The 18978-nt window shown below is 38.3% G+C and overlaps 1 protein-coding gene across 20 annotated transcripts in view; it reads right to left on the bottom strand.

Moving 5' to 3' along the window:
* CAMK2D (calcium/calmodulin dependent protein kinase II delta) overlaps window positions 1-18978 on the bottom strand; it is a 134448-nt gene that overhangs the window by 18180 nt on the left and 97290 nt on the right. For 3 of the 20 annotated variants that reach the window (XM_072119208.1, XM_072119207.1, XM_072119212.1), the window contains exons 13-17: window positions 17900-17937; window positions 11417-11470; window positions 10482-10526; window positions 4893-4910; window positions 1112-1160 (exon numbers count right to left, since the gene is read on the bottom strand). In XM_072119208.1, coding sequence (XP_071975309.1) covers window positions 1112-1160; window positions 4893-4910; window positions 10482-10526; window positions 11417-11470; window positions 17900-17937 — 204 coding nt within the window. The remainder of the gene's footprint in view (window positions 1-1111; window positions 1161-4892; window positions 4911-10481; window positions 10527-11416; window positions 11471-17899; window positions 17938-18978) is intronic. The other 17 variants (XM_072119211.1, XM_072119214.1, XM_072119213.1 and 14 more) reach the window with 7 other exon arrangements.

Genomic DNA, 18978 nt, shown 5'->3' with positions numbered 1-18978 from the left:
ATGGGCTGGCAGGCTGTACACTGGGGGGATATGGGCTGGCAGGCTGTACACTGGGGGGATATGGGCTGGCAGGCTGTACACTGGGGGGATATGGGCTGGCAGGCTGTACACTGGGGGGATATGGGCTGGCAGGCTGTACACTGGGGGGATATGGGCTGGCAGGCTATACACTGGGGGGATATGGGCTGGCAGGCTATACACTGGGGGGATATGGGCTGGCAGGCTATACACTGGGGGGATATGGGCTGGCAGACTATACACTGGGGGGATATGGGCTGGCAGGCTATACACTGGGGGGATATGGGCTGGCAGGCTATACACTGGGGGGATATGGGCTGGCAGGCTATACACTGGGGGGATATGGGCTGGCAGGCTATATACTAGGGGGATATGGACTGGCAGGCTATATACTAGGGGGATATGGACTGGCAGGCTATATACTGGGGGGAAGGGGGCCAGCTATATACTGGCTGTTGGCTGTGACCATTGCATTTCCCACCCTCAACTTAAACTGGGAATACCTATTGACTCGATTTTAAGGTGAAATTAGGTACCTCGGCTTATACTTGAGTCAGGCTATATACTGGGTGCTGGCTGTATGCTGAGAGGCGGTGGTGTGTGTGTGTGTGTGGGGGGGGGTTTGGCCAGCTATATACTGGCTGTTGGCTGTGACCATTGCATTTCCCACCCTCAACTTAAACTGGGAATACCTATTGACTCGATTTTAAGGTAAAATTTGGTACCTCGGCTTATACTTGAGTCAGGCTATATACTGGGGGGAAGGGGGATGGCTGTATACTGGGGGGAAGGGGGCTGGCTGTATACTGAGAGGCGGCGGTGTGTGTGTGTGTGTGTGTGTGTGGGGGGGGGGGTGGCCAGCTATATACTGGCTGTTGGCTGTGACCATTGCATTTCACACCCTTGACTTAAACTGGGAAAACCTATTGACTCGATTTTAAGGTAAAATTAGAAACATCGGCTTATACTTGAGTCAGCTTATAATTTCTTTATATCCCTATACCTTTTTTCCTTTTAAATAAGGAATGTTTACTGCAAGTTGCATTATTTTGCATATTCTCCTGGGAGAATATTAAATTCATTAATAGATTACCTTTTACATCTTCGTCTTCAATGGTTGTATTAGAGCTCTCTGTTGATTCCTGTGGACAAGCAAGCAAACAGTAAGACACCCACAGAGAGAAGGAATGTCTGTGCCTTTAGGCCAGGTCTAGAAATGAAAAGGTTCACACACACAAGACATTCTTATTGAATAAAATAGGTTGTTATTTCACAGTCTCACAGATTTTACTTTCTTAAAAGAAGCACTGCCAAGCCATCACAAGTTGACGCTAGGAACAATGAAACATCTGCTGTAACACATAACCCAGACTGTAACATTTTCAATAGCAAAATTTACCCACAACATTGCAAAAGGAATGAAGGAAACTTGAAAACATAAACCGGGTAACACAAATACAATGTTAGGTATAAACATGGTTCTATATTATCAGCTGACAAAAGCATAAAAGAAACAAAAGGCCAAAATTACTTTGTTTAGGGTGTAAAAGTCAGCAAAGGCGATAGTAAACACTGTATGTAGTGCAAGTTTCATCCTCCCCTTTAATGAGATTGCATAGCACACAGCTGGTAATATCTTATTACGTATAAATTATGTTATTTTACAGAACTTCAATAAATGCTGAAGTAAAACTGAACAATACAATGCCTCGGAAGCCTGGGAATGGTTTTATTTTGCATGCACCCAAGTAATACAGACATGAAATTCTCATATGACAGTTACATAAACATATTTAATACAATACAGACATCACAGTAGAATTCGTTTTGTTAAATCATAAGTATAATATTTTTGGAAATTACAAATATTCTCTTTGCCCAGTGCAGACAGCCAGATATAGCAAATTAACCCTACAGGTATACTGTCTCTGCTCCAGTAAGGGAAGCTGCATTATTTTTTCTGTACAAATAAGCTATATTACAAAAAAGATGTAAAATAACCCCCTAAAAATATAAACCTCAGAAGCATGTTCAGACATCTATGTTATACCTTCCATTTTTGGAAACCAATCTCGAGGAAACTACCATCAGTAGTAAATCGGATGGCAGATTCCTCCTGCCTGGCTCTGCCCAATCTTTATTTCACTAACTGTAGACCCTAAGCTAAACGGATTTAAAATGCTTTAATTAAGTGCTATGTAAATTACCTGCAGAGGCTACTGGGGTGTGGAATAGCCTGGCCGGCAAAGGCTACTTCACGCCCCAATAGCCTTTGCAGTCCCACCTTCTAGCACGTCATCTTCAAGTTTGCGGCACTGCACTTGTGGCTTTCTTTGGAGCTTCAGCTGTGATCCCATACTGGACTGAGCAAAGAAGCGCGTATCAGTACAGCGCATATGACTTTTTGCTTAAACCCAGCATAGGTGCATACACAGAAGCTCCATAGAAAGCTGAACCCACAGCTGGTGCTTGTGTACTGTCAAAAGCATGAGAACTGCAAAGGCTACTGGGGCCTTTGCCGGTGAGGCTATTCCACACTCCAGTAGCCTCTGCACTAAATTACTTTATTAAAGTTTTTAAAACATTAGGTTAGGGTCTAGGATTAGTGAAATAAAAATCAGGGCTGGGTAAGGCAAGAGGAATCTACCATTAGATCTACTTCTGATGGTAGATTTCTTGTGGTAGGTTTTTTTTAAACGAATTTCTGAATGGATCCATCAATAGCAGAGTAACCTATTTTATAATGGATGCCTTTAACAGATTGGTTAAAAAAAAATCATATCTTGCTTTCTGTTAGTGTCAGTTTTCATTTTTCTTTATTTTATAACCATCCATTCTTTTATTCCTCTGTTTTGGCCACTCAAGGTCACATTGAAAGTCCAGATTGTGTTTTTTTTCCCATGTCCCAGGGTGTTGGCGTCATCCAGAAAATCTACTTTGAAGTCAGATGTAAATTGGTTGTAGAAAGTCAAGGAGGCAGAGATTTTAACACTGAAGCCAAGCCCCCTTCATTGTAATTGATTGTCCTGCATCCAGAGACATCACTGACCAGTAGGTGTTCAGAGCTCCTCCTCGACTTTACACAACCAATTTACAGCTCACTTCAAAGTTTATTTTTTGGATGATGCCACCACACTAGAACACGAAAGAAGCAAAAACTAGATGGTGCTAGCTGCTTGACAATATTTGGCAGCGATTTATAAGGCCAATTGCTGATGACAGGTTCCCCTCAACATAGCACTCAACCTGGAACATATGTACAGTATGCTGGATCCCTGCACTCCCATGAGACATCCTAAAAGTTAATATAAACAGATCGTAAAAGGTAGAATAACCAGTTATAAAGAGGTCGTAACAACGACCTTACACTGTTCTTGAAAAACACATAATGCATTGCGTAGAATTCCAATGGCATTTTTTAATGGTATCAGGTACATTTTTACATATGGACACTGTACTGTATCTTAGTTCAGTCAACATAATGCCAATTTTCCTTTCTAAATAAAGGGCAATTTGCATTCCCATATTATTTGTTTTAAATAGCATTGATCGAGAATATTGCTGCTCTACTGCTTTTATTTACAAGCTGCAATGATTTTGGGCTTTTCATCTGAATGGTCATTGGTTCCCCCAAGTTTCCATCCATTGAATGTACTGCTGACACACAATGAATTTCATGTCCGCATCAAAGAAGTAATCAACGACAAACAAGGATCATGTTTTCATTATCAGCACATGTAAATGGGCCTTAACCCATGCAACAAAAAAAGACGCCAAACATTTAACGTTAAGTGACTGGTTTATACACTTACAAATCAATTACTCATTGAGGCTGAAGTCACACACTCTAATGACATGATGCTTTGTATGCTAACCCAGTTGGGGTGCACTACATTTTTTAAAGAACTTCTCCGGGATTATGTAGCATTAAAAAAGACATATCAAATGCTCTAATTTACTAGTATGTCCTGTACAAATTTACTTGTGTGTCTTATATAAACCTTAGATGTAAAGTAGTGTGGCTGCATAAAGGGAATGTAAAATGGGTGTTTACAGTCACACTTTATAGCAGGGGTGCGGCCCCCCCTCAGCTTCCTGCAAAAACAAATGTAGCCCCCATCACAAATAGAAGCGCTCATTGCTGCTCTGCAATGTGTCCCGATGCTAGCTGTATGAGCAGCAGGAGCTGGAGAGGAAAGGACCTGTGGGGCAGCAAGAAGAGAACAGCTGACCAGACCTCACTGCTGCTGGGTCCTCTCCTGCTCCAGGAGCCACTATGCTATGTGTCCCGATGCCGGCTCATCCAAGCAGCATTGTGACACAACGAAGAACATCACATAGAAGTTCCAGTATGTGACAGGGAGCAGCAGAGGAGCCAAGATAGGAGAGTATTTTGGGCCTCTGCTGGGGTCTCCTGTATAATACTGCCCTTGGGGGTCACCAGTATTATAGTCTGCTCTGGGGTTCCAGTGTGCTCACCAGATTTACACATCTGATATTATTGGCCATTGCAGTCTATGGCTGTTTCCCATCTGCTATGTGTGTGTGGAGGGGGCGTCTCCATTATTATCTGCTTCAGATGACCTCTTTTCACAGTGCCTGGTTTAGGCATTGTATTTATTACCTGCTCTGTGTTCTGTATAATTATTATATATTGCTTGGTATGGTGTATGCATTATATTTTGCTAGGCCTGGGGTCTGGGGTTAGTTCGCACATCTAACCCTGTTATACACTTCTGATATGGCTGTATCATTTGTGTATGATATGATAACAAATTAGATGACAAATATAGGTAATCCCAATGTGTAATCCCGGAAAACTCCTTTAAAGCATAATTCAGATGCTTCGTATGGAAAGTTTATTGAATACTAACCTGTGCATGTCTATAAACCTGTGGGCATGTACAAAAAGAAATTGTACTATTTTAGATGACAAAAAATGGTGACAAATCAATGCTTCCCAATACACACAGCACCGAGACCATACACGTTATTCCTTACTTTTCCTGTTAGCTCAAAATATATTAAGATGTGTATAGCAAAATGATCCTCCTCCTAAAAAAGAAATATCTTTTTGCAATACTGAACTACTAAACGTCTATCCCATATGTTAGTTTGTGGTCACCCTCTAGTTGTGGAATATTAATTTGGATACTAGCGTATTGAATTTGTATTTTTGAGTTCTTAACCAAACATGCATAAAAGTAAGAGTAGACACATTTGTATGTGTCTGAAAAAATAACGTTCATATATAAAGAACTAAAGGTTACCAGTAGCTTGTCAGTGATAGGAATCAGCATTTTTAAGAAAAAATGGTTTCTCATGGATTTACTGTTATTTTTACATAACCATAGTGTCTGTCGTAATATATATATATTAAGAGGATGGAGCCAGTTAATAAATCCAGTGCACATTATCCACGCAGGGGAAAACACATGAGTGACTTTAAACACGCCAGTCTTAATAAATTCCCCCCAATGAGTTTTTTTAAATCTCTTAAAAAGGATTTTTGTCTCTATATAAAATGTAGCAGGAAAAAAAAAAGAGAACAAAACGTTGGCAAAGGTCTACATGGCCTTTAAGTGTATGAGATTTAGTGGTAGGCAAGCTCAAAGTGTTTTAATGCAGTTGCTAAAATAAGGAAAATAAACATACATGCACTTCAGTTCCCAATTGTCTGTTGCCATATTACCAGCTGATCAGAGCAGGTCACAACTAGAGACATGAAATCGATGTCTACAGCAGTGACCCTGATATCTATGTCACTTCTTCAAACTGTCATGGGTGCAGAGGTCATTGCTGAGGTCACAAATTGTGACCTTCTACGTATAGGACACCATGACAACAGCCAACTGGGACCTGCAGGAGCCAACAGAGCGGTTCTGTAACGAAGGAGTAGGGCAGATTTACCTTTGTTAACATAACATAAGGCTTCACTAAATAGTTTTGTGCTGTAGCTGCCCAATCCCTTGCGAGTGTAAAAGACAACCTATATTTGTCATACATTTCCAGGTGACATAACAGCGAAATGCCCCAACGTGTTTATTATTTTATTGGGAATGCAAGCATTTAGAAAAACTGGAATTTTAGGATAGCCAGCCGTTTCAATTTAAATTTTATGTAGTCCAAATGATTGAAAAAAATTTTTAAAAAACCCTAAACATTTTAGTATAAGCTAGCTATGGCCAATTATAATACAGTGTAATATAAAGCAGAAAGCAAACATAAGAAACTTAACATATGGATATGAAAATGTTATGTTGTTTCACTACACAGTCCTATCCTTAAGGCAAGTGTTTTACTAAACCCATCTCAGACACCAAAAAGGGATATAAAGTATCATACTATATTATATTCTAAACAAATTTATACAACCATCATTCTTCACCACAGTTGAAACAGGTAAAGGAAATCTACCACTGAAAAATAGCTGTATTCACCATTAATGACGTTTACTATCTATCAGGTAAAAAAAAAAAAGTACTTTTATTTTTATTTAAACATCATAGAGTCTCACTGGGCTCTGGCTATTACACGTTTCCCAAAGCACTTGTAACCTAATCCCCGCTCCCTCAGGAGGGGTTCTAAGGCCCCCCACCCCCCCCAAAGTACTTGTGAGCCACCTCCCTGTTTCCTCAGAAGGGGCTCCGGTGATGCCCCCAAAGCCCTTGTATTTCAAATAAAAAAAGATAAAAGTTACATATTTACCTAAAGCTCAAAATATTTACAGAAAAGGAAGTATATAACTCTTGTTATAGTTATAAAATGTACAAGAAAATGCTCTAACGTTATAGTGTTAAAATCAGTTCCTTATGGACTATCTCACTATTAAAGGAAATTTTATAGGCAGGTCAGTGGGTACACAGAGTTCAAAAGCAACGGTAGGCCAACGATGTATCTAGTTATTTATATTTGCTGCCATTGCTCCTTTGCGATTTGTGCAGTGCTTTTTGCACCTAGGAAAGCAACCCGCCTGTCATGGTGGCTTCAGCTGCACTGAGAGCCCCCTCCATGATAACTCCTAACTGCTTGTGGGGGCATGAAGGGCACTTGATATGGAAGAGTTGATAATGGTCCATACAGCATTACCCCTCCATCTACCAGAAACCAACAGGACCTGCTGTCTGTGGGTCACAAGACCCACGGCAACAGAGAATCTGAACCTATTAGGATCCATTCATTACCCTGGTAAAGTTTATTATGAGTGGCCAACCTACTACATAGCTTAAAATAAACAAGCCTCATCCTAAAGTTGAAATTGTATTGTATGAATTGGGATATGAGGCTATTTTGCTGCCACAGGACTAGGATCGCCTTTTAACAGATGTCAACCTAGTCACTTCTAGAAACACTAATCAGTTGAAAAAAATAAAATAGCTTTTTGGAAAGAAATTTTAAGATGAGAACAAACTCAAAGAATTTCAGCTTCTCCAATGATAAAGAACCGATTATTAAGTTAACATTCTAAAATAACTGCTCTATCACTGGGTTCTGGTTTCAAACTGACAATCAATATGCCCCACTAAATCAAAGCAAAGCAAAAAAAATCTTGAGTAATAAAATAGAATTATCAGAACGTTGTATATTTTGTTAAATATGGATAATATTAATATAGCTTTGCATGGCATGGTTAATAAAATATAAATATATGTGCCTGTGATGAAATGGATTTTCAAAAGTGGTATTTTAGAAAAGAAACGTATAATTAGCAGCACGGAGCCCAAAGCTCAGGGCTGTTAATTATGCACGCCACCGCCACCACACTTTCCCATGCTGGGAGCATGGTAGAGCGAGGTTACATCCCGTGAGCGGATAGAGCGAGGTTACATCACGTGAGCGGACGTCACCTCCCTCTCCGAGCATACGCCACCTCTCTCGCCCACGGCTCTGCACATCTGGTCCCCGCACTGCTTACTTTAAGTTTCTTTTCTAGGTGTTCCCAGCTCGTCAAGTGTAGCGAAGGACAGTGCAGGGATCAAGATGAAGAGGAGCAGGGCGAGTATCTGTAGCTACACTGATGCAGAAGAATATCTTGTTTGATCCTCGAGTTGAGTGGTTTTGCTGAAAATACAATTATAACATCCAAAAACTAGATTCCATGCTGCTTGCAGTTCAGATTACACAGAGCTGTCTGCATCCAGACAGGACTAAACAACCTGAGCTGGATCACGCATACACAGCAGCTGGGGGATGGTGCAGCAATTGATTACTTCTGCCTGTCAGGCACAAAAAGTGATTACATTATTCTCTGGAGCCGTGTATAACTAATGTTAGAGGAAAAGCGCCAAGCCAGGCAAAGGAGCAAATGAGCTTCATTATCATAATTTTATAATTGTTTTTTCAGCAAAACCACTCCGCTCAGGGATTAAAGGGAACCCATCACCACATTTATCACAAATACAGGTAGTAACAGGTTTCCACAGAGCCCTAGTAACTATCTGACACATTTCTTTTACCCAAAAATGATTCCATTGAGATTTCCTTAAATTCAACCTTATAGTTTAACCTGGTATCTAAGCATGGCTACAGCGAGTTGAGGTGGGGGTGGACTCCTCGGGCTGAATCCAGCAGCTCCTCCCCATCCTATCTCTGTATGCTGCTGTAATGTCATGCGACCAGGGTGACATCATCGCAGGTCCTTAAGCATTAGAAAACTGTGCAACAAGCATATATCTCATGAAATCACAGAATATTTTATCACATGAAATCACAGCAGACTGCAATGAGAGGAGTAGAAGTCCTCGGAAGCTGCTGTGATTGTTTTATTTGGTCAGATATGTGCATGTGGTACAGTTTGCTAATATTAAGTGGCTTATATTACAAATATATGACATTTTCTAATGAATTCAAAATGACCATTATAAATTAATTCCTCAGGAAAACAGGGCAACTATGACAATGTTTTCCTAAGGGAATTTTAAAAATATATTTATTGGGAAAAAATAACGTTTATTTTGTCTATATGTAATATGTAAAAGACCCCTCGGGGACAATTCCAGAGTTTTTGATTTCAATTTATTTTCCACCTGTAACTGGGGCATCTAAGAGACCCAGTTACAGGGGGAATGAACCACTGAAATATCACAACAGAAGTGAGTATCTGCTCTGTGCTACTGCAATTCTTCAGCAAAGTGCGAGAGGGGAGCAGTGCTTTGGGGGAGTGCATTAGCCAGGGAACCTGGAGCCCGTAGGGCACATGGTAACACCCCTGTCACACTTCTGCTTCATTTAAATAAACTTTATACAGAGCTTTTACTTTGGGTATAAATAAAGATATAGAGTTATATATAGAGTAGTCTATATTTCTCTAATATCTCTCTTTGTTGAGGTGTTATATTCCTCTATAGCACACATTTTGTTTAAGATTATTTAAGACTGCAATGCATAATATACAGACAGTCCCCTAATTAAGAACACCCGACTTACAGACTACCCCTAGTTACAAATGGACCTCTGGTAATTGGTAAATCACTGTCCTTTAGCCCTAAGCAACAATTAACAGCTATAAAAGTTATTAAAGGTGTCTACAATTAAGCTTTAGTGTTAATCCTGGTTCTGATGACAATCCAACATTTTTAAAATCCAATTGTCATAGAGACCAAAAAAAATTTGTCTGGGGTTAAAATTATAAAGTATATGGTTCCGACTTACATACAAATTAAACTCAAGAACAAACCTATGGAACCTTTGTTATATGTAACCCGGGGACTGACTGTATAGACTGCAATTTTACAAATATTTGAAAGACTATTTCCTACTTTACAGCAGAATTGGAGAAATGGACTTAGACGTAGGTAATTATAGTAATGCTGGGCACATTTCAGTCCACAACTCAAGTCACAATTAATCTACAAGGAATTTGGGCATGGAGTCAAAGTGGTCATTATGACCATAATTCTTAGCAAAGCATTTACGTTTAGCTCCTTATTTCAGAGTAATCACTGTGTAGCAAACACTTATTAACAAGATCAATTAACTTACTTACTTCACCGAGTCTGAAACCATAAAAGACATACGCCTATTTTTTCTTATAACCGTAGTTACTTATTCCCTGGCTGACTAACATGGCAGATGTAAACTTTTTATTTCCAAGAATAGAAACAATGCTATTGATAATATTTTTGCATGCAGAAGACAGAATATTATAAAAGAGTAAAAAAAGAAGGTGAATATAATTTCCAAAATGAGTACTGAATTTAAAGGAAAATCTGATGTAATTAGTATTTTTTACAACTGGTTAAGACATGGAAAGCAAACTGACTGCTAGGTAAGCATGTCATTGGGGACCAAACAGTTAAGAATAATGCATGGGAGCTATTCACTAAATGGATATTAACTACGAAAAAAATTAAACATCAGCATTTAGTGAATGTCTCTGCTGAGAATGGATAGATCAATCCAAACTGATCTGTTGATGATTATGCATATTGTTAACCAAGATGGAGGTGATACTGTCCCAATACCTTATTTCCATCAGCAGGGTTGTGGATTACAGTAGATTGGGGCTCCTGAGTAAGAACAGAGAGAAAACAGTACCTATTGGTAAGTACAGTTGAACAGGAAGAAACACACCTATGTAGGAACATAGGCAAGAGTGAAAAGTGGTCATGGAATGAATTTGAGATGTCCTCTGGACTGCCTTTTTTGCCATTTAACTGTACCTATCAGAGCAGCATGCAAAGACCTTATTCAGTGCCACTGAGTAGTGGTAAGATTCCACCTTTCAGTTATACACACTGCTGAATAGTGTACCAAGTCTCTAATGTGTTACCAAAAGGATTTAGCTTCAGTCACAATCATAGGACTTACATATAGAAAGATACTGATGGTACCCCCATCTCACATAAATTATCAAGATTACGAGACTGCTTTGTTTTTATACTGTATGCATTGCATGGAGTAGTACAGTACATATATGTATGTGTCTTGTGAAAACGTAAAAAGAATTTAAGGCACTTAATACTCTGAAAGACACATTCATGTCTCAGCCAATATAAGGCCTGACAGTACATTTTCAGTAAATAGAATAAAATCTGAATAAGGTCATTTTGTGGTTGCCTAGCGATCTTTTGTTAGCTCCCCTTGATATCCGCACATAGGTAATGAGGGAAATCCTTAATTACCTTAGGAAATCAAGACACATCCATCAAAAGGAGAGCTGGAGGCAACACAAAGCACACTCTACTCACACTGCTACAAAACATGCATGTGTCTTAGCTCTTGACAGTATTATATGGTTGGTTATTGAAGAAACATACTACTAAACAAGGAAGTTCCCCCACAAAACCACAACAAAACAGTTTTTAAATCTCAGAAAAGCAAAGTAAAAACCAAAGCAAAAATAAATATATATATATTTATATATACTGAAATAGGTGAAGGGGGAGGAAAAGTATACCAGAGGTGGGGTAGGATCTTTAGGGCTTGTTATTACGTTGGTTTTGTTGTTTATCTGTGGATATGCAGAAAATAGAAACAAAAGAAGAGCCTTAGACCATCGTTAAGATTCTTAAAGTGGTATCACAGAATAGAATCACAGATCACGATACTATAAAGAAAAAGAGCAGTTACACAGAGAATAGCCGACAGTAAAGTTTACAAACAAAATGTCTTTCTATTAAGTAGCTCTAAAAAATCCTGAGAGGGCCAACTCAGAAAGTGGTTTAAGAAACTCAAAGCTTTTGGTTGCTATAAATGTTCAACCTAAATATGCCTTACAGATACTGAAGTACACTATGCAGCAAACAGACTGCAAAAAATTATCAGATACGTTTTGGCAAACTGAAAGTACAATCTCTGACATTATAGTACATTTTACACACCAAGGACAAGTTTGACTAGTTTAGTTTGGGGCTGTTTTGAGTTTTAAGGCTGTCTCTTTTTCCAGTGCTGTTTAGAGGGTGACCATTTTGGTGGATTTGGAGTCATGATAAAATGGACTGACACAAACTCCAAAAACATATAATCAATTGGTAGTGTTTGATTGATGCAGTATGTGCTCGATATTTTGTCACAGGATTTTTGGAAATAATGAAATGTCCTTTTAATGTCTGTGCTATTACGCATCTAAGAATTTAGAACAACCTTTATTGGTCCTCAGACTGCACCTGTCATATTGCTCAACTTTAAGGAGCCATATGAGTAACCAGCATCCTAGAGCAGATAATAATAATACTGGATACCCCTAGAGCAAATAATGAGCACTGCCTGCCATCAGTTATGGAAGGGCTCATTGGACTGACTGTCAGCAGGGTGCAGCATGTAACCCATCCGACACGGAGTCAGGTGGAATTGGAGTTAGGGAAATTAAGGAGTTGAAAGTTTACTTTGCTTACTCCAGAGCCCTGGCCTTTTCACTTGCTGATTGGTGGGGACTGATCCCCGATTCCCTGAACCCTGTTGCTACATTTACTATAAAGGTCTGGTAGACAAAACCAAATACAGTGGCCCTCATTCTAATGAGTGGTAGAGTTACCAACAGACTGAACCTCCAAAGATTAACAAATTATTCCATGTTCAAAGGATATTATTCAATCTTGGATGACACTTTGTGTCTGGAATGATTTAGAAGGATTTATAAATGAACCCACTGAACAAGTTATAGGTAAAAACATTTATCATCTATACAGTGAAAAGGTTAAATGTACAATAAAAAAAAATAGCACTTAAATATTTCCTACATCACTGAAGGCACCTGTAGGTTTCCAGAATTAAAACTAAAATATGTACTATTTCATGAAAATCAGAAAATGGGAACAATCAGGGGCTATACTTACTGAAAATCAAATTCATCAAAAAGGCTCAAAAATGTTACTTATAAAAAATTGATATACTCTAATGATTAAGATTGCATTTTATTACAGTAAAGGAAATACACAGATATTCAGTTATCTAAAAATAACATTTCAACTTACTACTGTGTGTTATTTTTGATGCCAAAAACCACAACTTCCCTCATTTTAACCAAGTGGTGCAATTTGTCTGATGTGCATACAGCATAAGTTATCATATGAATAAAAAATACATGTCATACATATAATACATTCAGAAATTAAATGGACTGTTGCAGTGGTCTCTCCGCCCCCACAGTGAGGTTCTTTAGAGCTTGCAATAGGGATCACTTGGTTCTTGGTAATCTCTTTTACGAACACTCTTCTCCTCCTAATTACTTAGTTTGGTGGGATGGCGAATTCTAAGAAGAGTCCTGGTTGTGTGAACCTTCTTCTATATAAGAATTATGTACTCATCTTCTGATCTGTGGCTCCACACTCACCTCTCTCTGGGCTCTGAAGACAGTCCTTATCTCCTGATGGCTTGGATTTTGCTCAGATATGCAACGTTAGACTTCCTCTAACAAATAGTTTGTGTCTGTCCAATAAGCTGAATTAACATCAACTGGACACCAATCATAATGTAAAATCATCATTATGGGATTTATTTCAGCACAAGGCCATAACATAACCAATGGTCTGAAAACATTACTAGTGTATTGTGCATGGATATCACAGAATTCTTACAGAATTGTCATATACATGTGATGTGGATTTACAAAGCTTGCAAACTGTGAAACCAACCAGGTTAATACTTTTATTACTTTCTACCAGTACCAAATCAACACAGTTTAATGAAGCAATTAGGCAATTAAGTTGCTTGTTGCAAGCTATAAGCGGTGTGGTGGTATCCCCATGGTACCAGCAGCAAGCATTTCTGAAAAACAGGAAGTTTTCTTGTAGCTGATAGTTTTGAATGAGCTATTTTTGCCTTCTTACATTGACATTAGCTAAATATTGTTAGAAGCTTTCAAAAACTAGAATAGTTGGCTACTATAAGGGGTCTTTGAGTACGGTTAAATAAGGGGTTTTTTTTCTTTTCCCAGAAGGTTCCCTTCATTATATGATGGTTTAAATGATGGAAAAAAAATAAATCACATATGAACCCAAAATAAAAGTGTTTTAAAATATATTATAACAGATAAATCATGTCTCCTACATTTCATCAAGCAAACCCATGAAACCAGTGTTAACATAGACCAATATAAAAATAATAATCTTTTAAGCACAGCCCCCTGACTTTCTCCTGAAGAGAGATTTTCCAGTCCAGTAAGGCTCTCTGCCAGGGATGCAACAGGTTTTTCAGCTTCCTGGCTTGAAAAGTCAAATTATGCCACCCCCCACCCTAATATACCATGTACCAGTATACATAAAGCTGACATTTTGATATTTAACATGTTGCATACCACTTATTTCAACACTATGCATCAAGTTGAGGGCCACACTAACATTTGCAACATCTGTATGTATATTTTACACATGCTATACAAAACATACAAACTGTTTTTATGTGCAGAAGAACCAGGTATAATTGGATGGGATTGGCCTATTTTTAGAAGTGCTGATTTATGCTTTGTGCATGTGTATGTAGGTCTTCCTTTGGGCTGCATCATACTAAACAGCAGTATAAAGTGCTACTCTTCATATGTGAGCATTTCAGGGCAGCATCCAGCTGGGAGGTTTGGGTTGTTGAGGAATTTTAATAAGGCACAAACATTAAGGCAGCACAAGCTACAGAAAATAAAATGTGCACAAGATAGTAAATAGCAGGATATAGCTTGTGCTGCCCCTTTTGCTTCATTACACTCTGACATCCTGCGACCAGAGGCTCAACTAGCCACATGGTAGATTTAATACTTTGCACACAAACATTTTTGTTGTACAAGCAGTCTAGATTTGCTTGGAAAAGTTTTTTCTAGAAAACGCTGATAAAAGATAAAGAAAGTAGCTCAAATCAGTGAAATTCGGACACAACTTGGATAATACATGGAATAAAAAAGCGGGCAGTCAACAGCACCAAGACAAAAAATCTTGAACAATTGCATGGAAAATTGGTGATATTTCATTGAAGATGTTCTCCATCATTTGTGTGCAACTGGAATGGCTTCGTTTTAGCTATACCGTTCACAGTACCACTGTGAAGAAGGAAATTAGAATGGAATCGAAGACTTAAACAAGAGAGACATGGTATTCATTTGATGGGTATCTAGCATTATGCCATCACTTTATAGTGTAGAACCTCACTAAGTGAATAAATTATGTGTAATAAATTCAGATAAGCAATAGGAAATAGTGCCTGTAAAATCATTGTGAACAGGCAAACTACACTATGATACAAGCATGGGCTTTTTACTAGATAAAGCTGAAGCACAACCACTCTACTTTTGAGCATGAGGAGCAAACACTTAGCAAATGTCCTCACCATCATCTCAGTACACGGACTGGACTTCCTTTTCTAAAGTGAACACTCAGAAAAATGGGGATAAAAACAATAAATAAATAAGGATGTAAAGAAAAAATGACTGTATGTTGTGAGGATTATGTGAAAAACTAACTGTGGCATGTAATAAATCATCCAATTGATTAAAATGTAATACCTTCTAAAACAATAATCATCATGTCTCTTCCCCGTATAGTGGGTTGAGAGAATAAAAATGTGAGGCCAATGGGAAAAGAGAATTGATTTTTGGTCAATTGACTTTTACATCCAAGTTGGGAGAAAAGTTGGAGAAACAGTTTGCATTCGGCATCTTGCCAAGCTGCGTCATCCGTTAAATATAGAAGGTATAACAAAAAGCAAAGCAAAATCACATTGTGGATGGAACCATATATCTCTTTAACACAATGTTTGTGTCACCGAGTGTCAAGGAATATCTCACGTATAAATATTGTCTGTTGTTAAATAAATGTAATCCTTCTCCCCTTAAAAGTTGAAGGAAACAAAAGTCAGGTTTGATTTAAAAGAATCTGTTTTGTGGGAAAGAGAATCTGAGCAGATTGATATAAAGTATTAAAAAGCTATGCCATATGCCACAACGCTATGTAACTACAATTTTTATATTCAGCCCAACCTGAACTTAGAGGAGTCCAATCAATCACTGCTAAGACTACCCACTGGACTCGAGTAAAATAAAATAAAATAATATTTTTGTTATGACAAAACTGTACATTAATCTACTCCCCTCATCCTGCTCTATAACATGCTGCCCTCAGTAATAGTAAATTGCCTGTCCAATAGGACAGGTTACAAACATATACTCAGGTGGCCCAATTGTGCCAAGCTTATTACTCATACAGTGTATACAGGCCTTAGTGTACAGTTTCTGCTATTACTATATAAGTTGGAAACATGCTGCCCTTTCTTAGCTACTCTTCCGCTAAAGAAAGGACATAAGGCTATCCATTCCTCTTTCAGAAAGGTTCTGCAACCATCATGATACATTTATGGGATCTGCAGCTCTATGCTATTTTTAGTATTTGACACTATAAGAAGCTCTAAGAAAGCCACATACAGATGTTTAACTCAGCACAATATTCAGAGAAAAAATTACATGATTTCAGAAAATTAAAGGTGCAAAGTAATGTCCTTCAGTGTGAACAATGATGATATGAAGATTATGAAATGATCACTAAAGGGAATCTCTCACCATGACTGTGCATTGTAGTCTGAAGGCAGCATGCTACAGAGCAGGCAGAGCAGGGTAAATTGACATACTTGAGGTGGGGCATTTTTACCTGATGGCAGGTTCTAATAGCCCATGCCATATTGATTTTAAAAATTACTTTATAGGCATTCTGAATACTTGAATGGCTTTATAAAACACTTTATTTCACATTAAGTGGCTTCCTGTCTGCAATGTGTTGCGGGTACTGGGGGATTGGGGTTTCTCAGTCTCATGGATGCCTGCCTCCGCCCCTCCCCATCATTTATCCCTTGCTGCGGTGAGCAGATGTAAGCAAGGGAGAGGTAAAGGGACGTAAATGAGGGAGGGAGGAGTCAACAAGGAGAATGAGAAACATGCCGTTGGAGCCGCCCTCCCCAGGGTCTCGCCATAGGCTGCTGGCAGGGGCCAGGTAATGTGAAATTAAGTTTCAGAAAGCAAAGCAAAAGTTCAGGCATTTTAAAATCAACATGAGATATGCTATTGGAAGCCATGATCAGGTAAAATATACCACCCAGATGACCGATTCCCCTAAAACCCTTAAACTACTTGGTCTTTATTGCACATAGCAACTTTTCACATCACAAATTTGCTTTTTAAGGTAGGAATACAAAAGATTGGTTACTTTGGGGAATTAAGGCAATTTTAGAAGTCATCATTTTGTGAAGAAAAATTGTAAAGTGTATTTTATTTATTGATCTCGATTGGGCATTTCTCCCCCGTGACTTGCAGCTAGGTTTGTGCACACACTTATGAAAAAATATTGTCAATCGTTAGGTGGGACTCCTGGACTCCCAAATCCAAAATTGGATGAGTTTCAGATCACTAAATGACTTAGTCAATTTGTTTATCGCCTCCTGTCTAGAGCTTGTTGCTTGTAGTTGAAACATCCTTTCTAATGTGACCAGTTCCTTATAATATAAAGGTGTGGACGATTTTCACCTGGACAAATTAATTAGTCAAAATTGATTAAATGTTATGGTTACAGCATTCTGTCTTTTATCACAGTCCCTTCAGGGAAGACTGGGCCTTGTAGAGCATCAGCTCTAACATTTATATAAAAAGCCCTAAATTAAGGATTCTTTGAAATCAAATATCCACAAGTGTATATAACAACAAATAGATAACATTTAATGCAATAAATTCTCTTCTTTACATCAGGTCATATCTCAATACCTTCGAGTCCGACGGTGTCTGTCTAGTTATATGACCAACTTGGAGAGCAGAGATATAAAACAGCAACATCCCTGCAACTGCTACGCATCACTCTATCATAAGAACCTTGAGCAGATATTAAGTGATGTCAATCAGGTTATGGGTATGGTTCACAAAAGTACTGCTGGAAGGAATCCTGAAAATATGAATAATTGTGTTATATGTATAACTTACCTTAACTCCATCAGGTTTCTTCAATAAACTTCTCGCTGCTGCAAATGGAGAATAATTCGATATTAGGATTATTCTTATATGTAACATTTTTTAACAGTGACTAATGTGTGTATTTCTAAACATAAACTATTTGGAATTTCCCCATTACATTACAACATAAGGTTACGCTGTGGTAGGTAATACTATAAGTATGGACAGACATCAATGAGGTTTGGAAGGGCAGAACCAAAATCCAAATTCATGTTCAATGAGAAATTCTTAAAATGTCAGCATGTTATAGATCATGGGACTAGTTGAGCTAGGCTTTGCGTAATGCATAAAACACCTCATGAGTACAAGTTGGACAACCCCTTTAAAAATGCTATCACCTGTTTCAGCTCTCTCCCAACAGACTTAGAGCTAAGTCACATCGTTACATCCACTCTAGTATGTAAAGATAAAGTTTTGTATGACTGGCACATTTCATGAAGTTGCCACAGTACTACTGTATGCTAAATGTAACAGTAAAGCCACATGAAGACATGGAATTTAATACATATAGCCATTTTGGCAGTATATTATCTGACTTAGCAGAAAATTGATGAATAATTTAGCCATACAATACACTATATAAATAAGTCTTTCATAAAAATATTAATCATACTCAAATCCAGAGAGAACAGAAGTGGATTCACTTAGCAGAGCATTGGAAAGCTAGCAGGTGCAGCAGTGCGAACCAGTCACCAGATAAAGAGAGACCCATATTACACAGAGAATCAAGCGCATGCCATCGCAGATAAACCTGTGCCTATTTAATGATTCATTAGGGCAGGAGAGGAGAGTAGTAACCTAGAAAGCATTTACTGCAGCCACTTATTTTCAGAACAATACAGCAGCTGTCAAAAATACTGGTTTCTTAGGCAGAACAGGGATCAGTGATGGTATTCATACATTCCATATAACCTGAGGATTTTCTGTGCGGCAAATACACAGCATTAATACAGAAACATAGTAGTGTATGGGATTAGTATACAGATAGGACTCCATATTACTAACCAAAGAATTTCATTTATTTGTTAAATAATGCTGTGCTGCATTTA

Source organism: Engystomops pustulosus, chromosome 1, assembly GCF_040894005.1.
Source record: "Engystomops pustulosus chromosome 1, aEngPut4.maternal, whole genome shotgun sequence".
Taxonomy (NCBI): domain Eukaryota; kingdom Metazoa; phylum Chordata; class Amphibia; order Anura; family Leptodactylidae; genus Engystomops; species Engystomops pustulosus.
The sequence above is the reverse complement of the archived record's forward strand: the minus strand, read 5'-3'. Positions and strand labels throughout refer to the sequence as shown.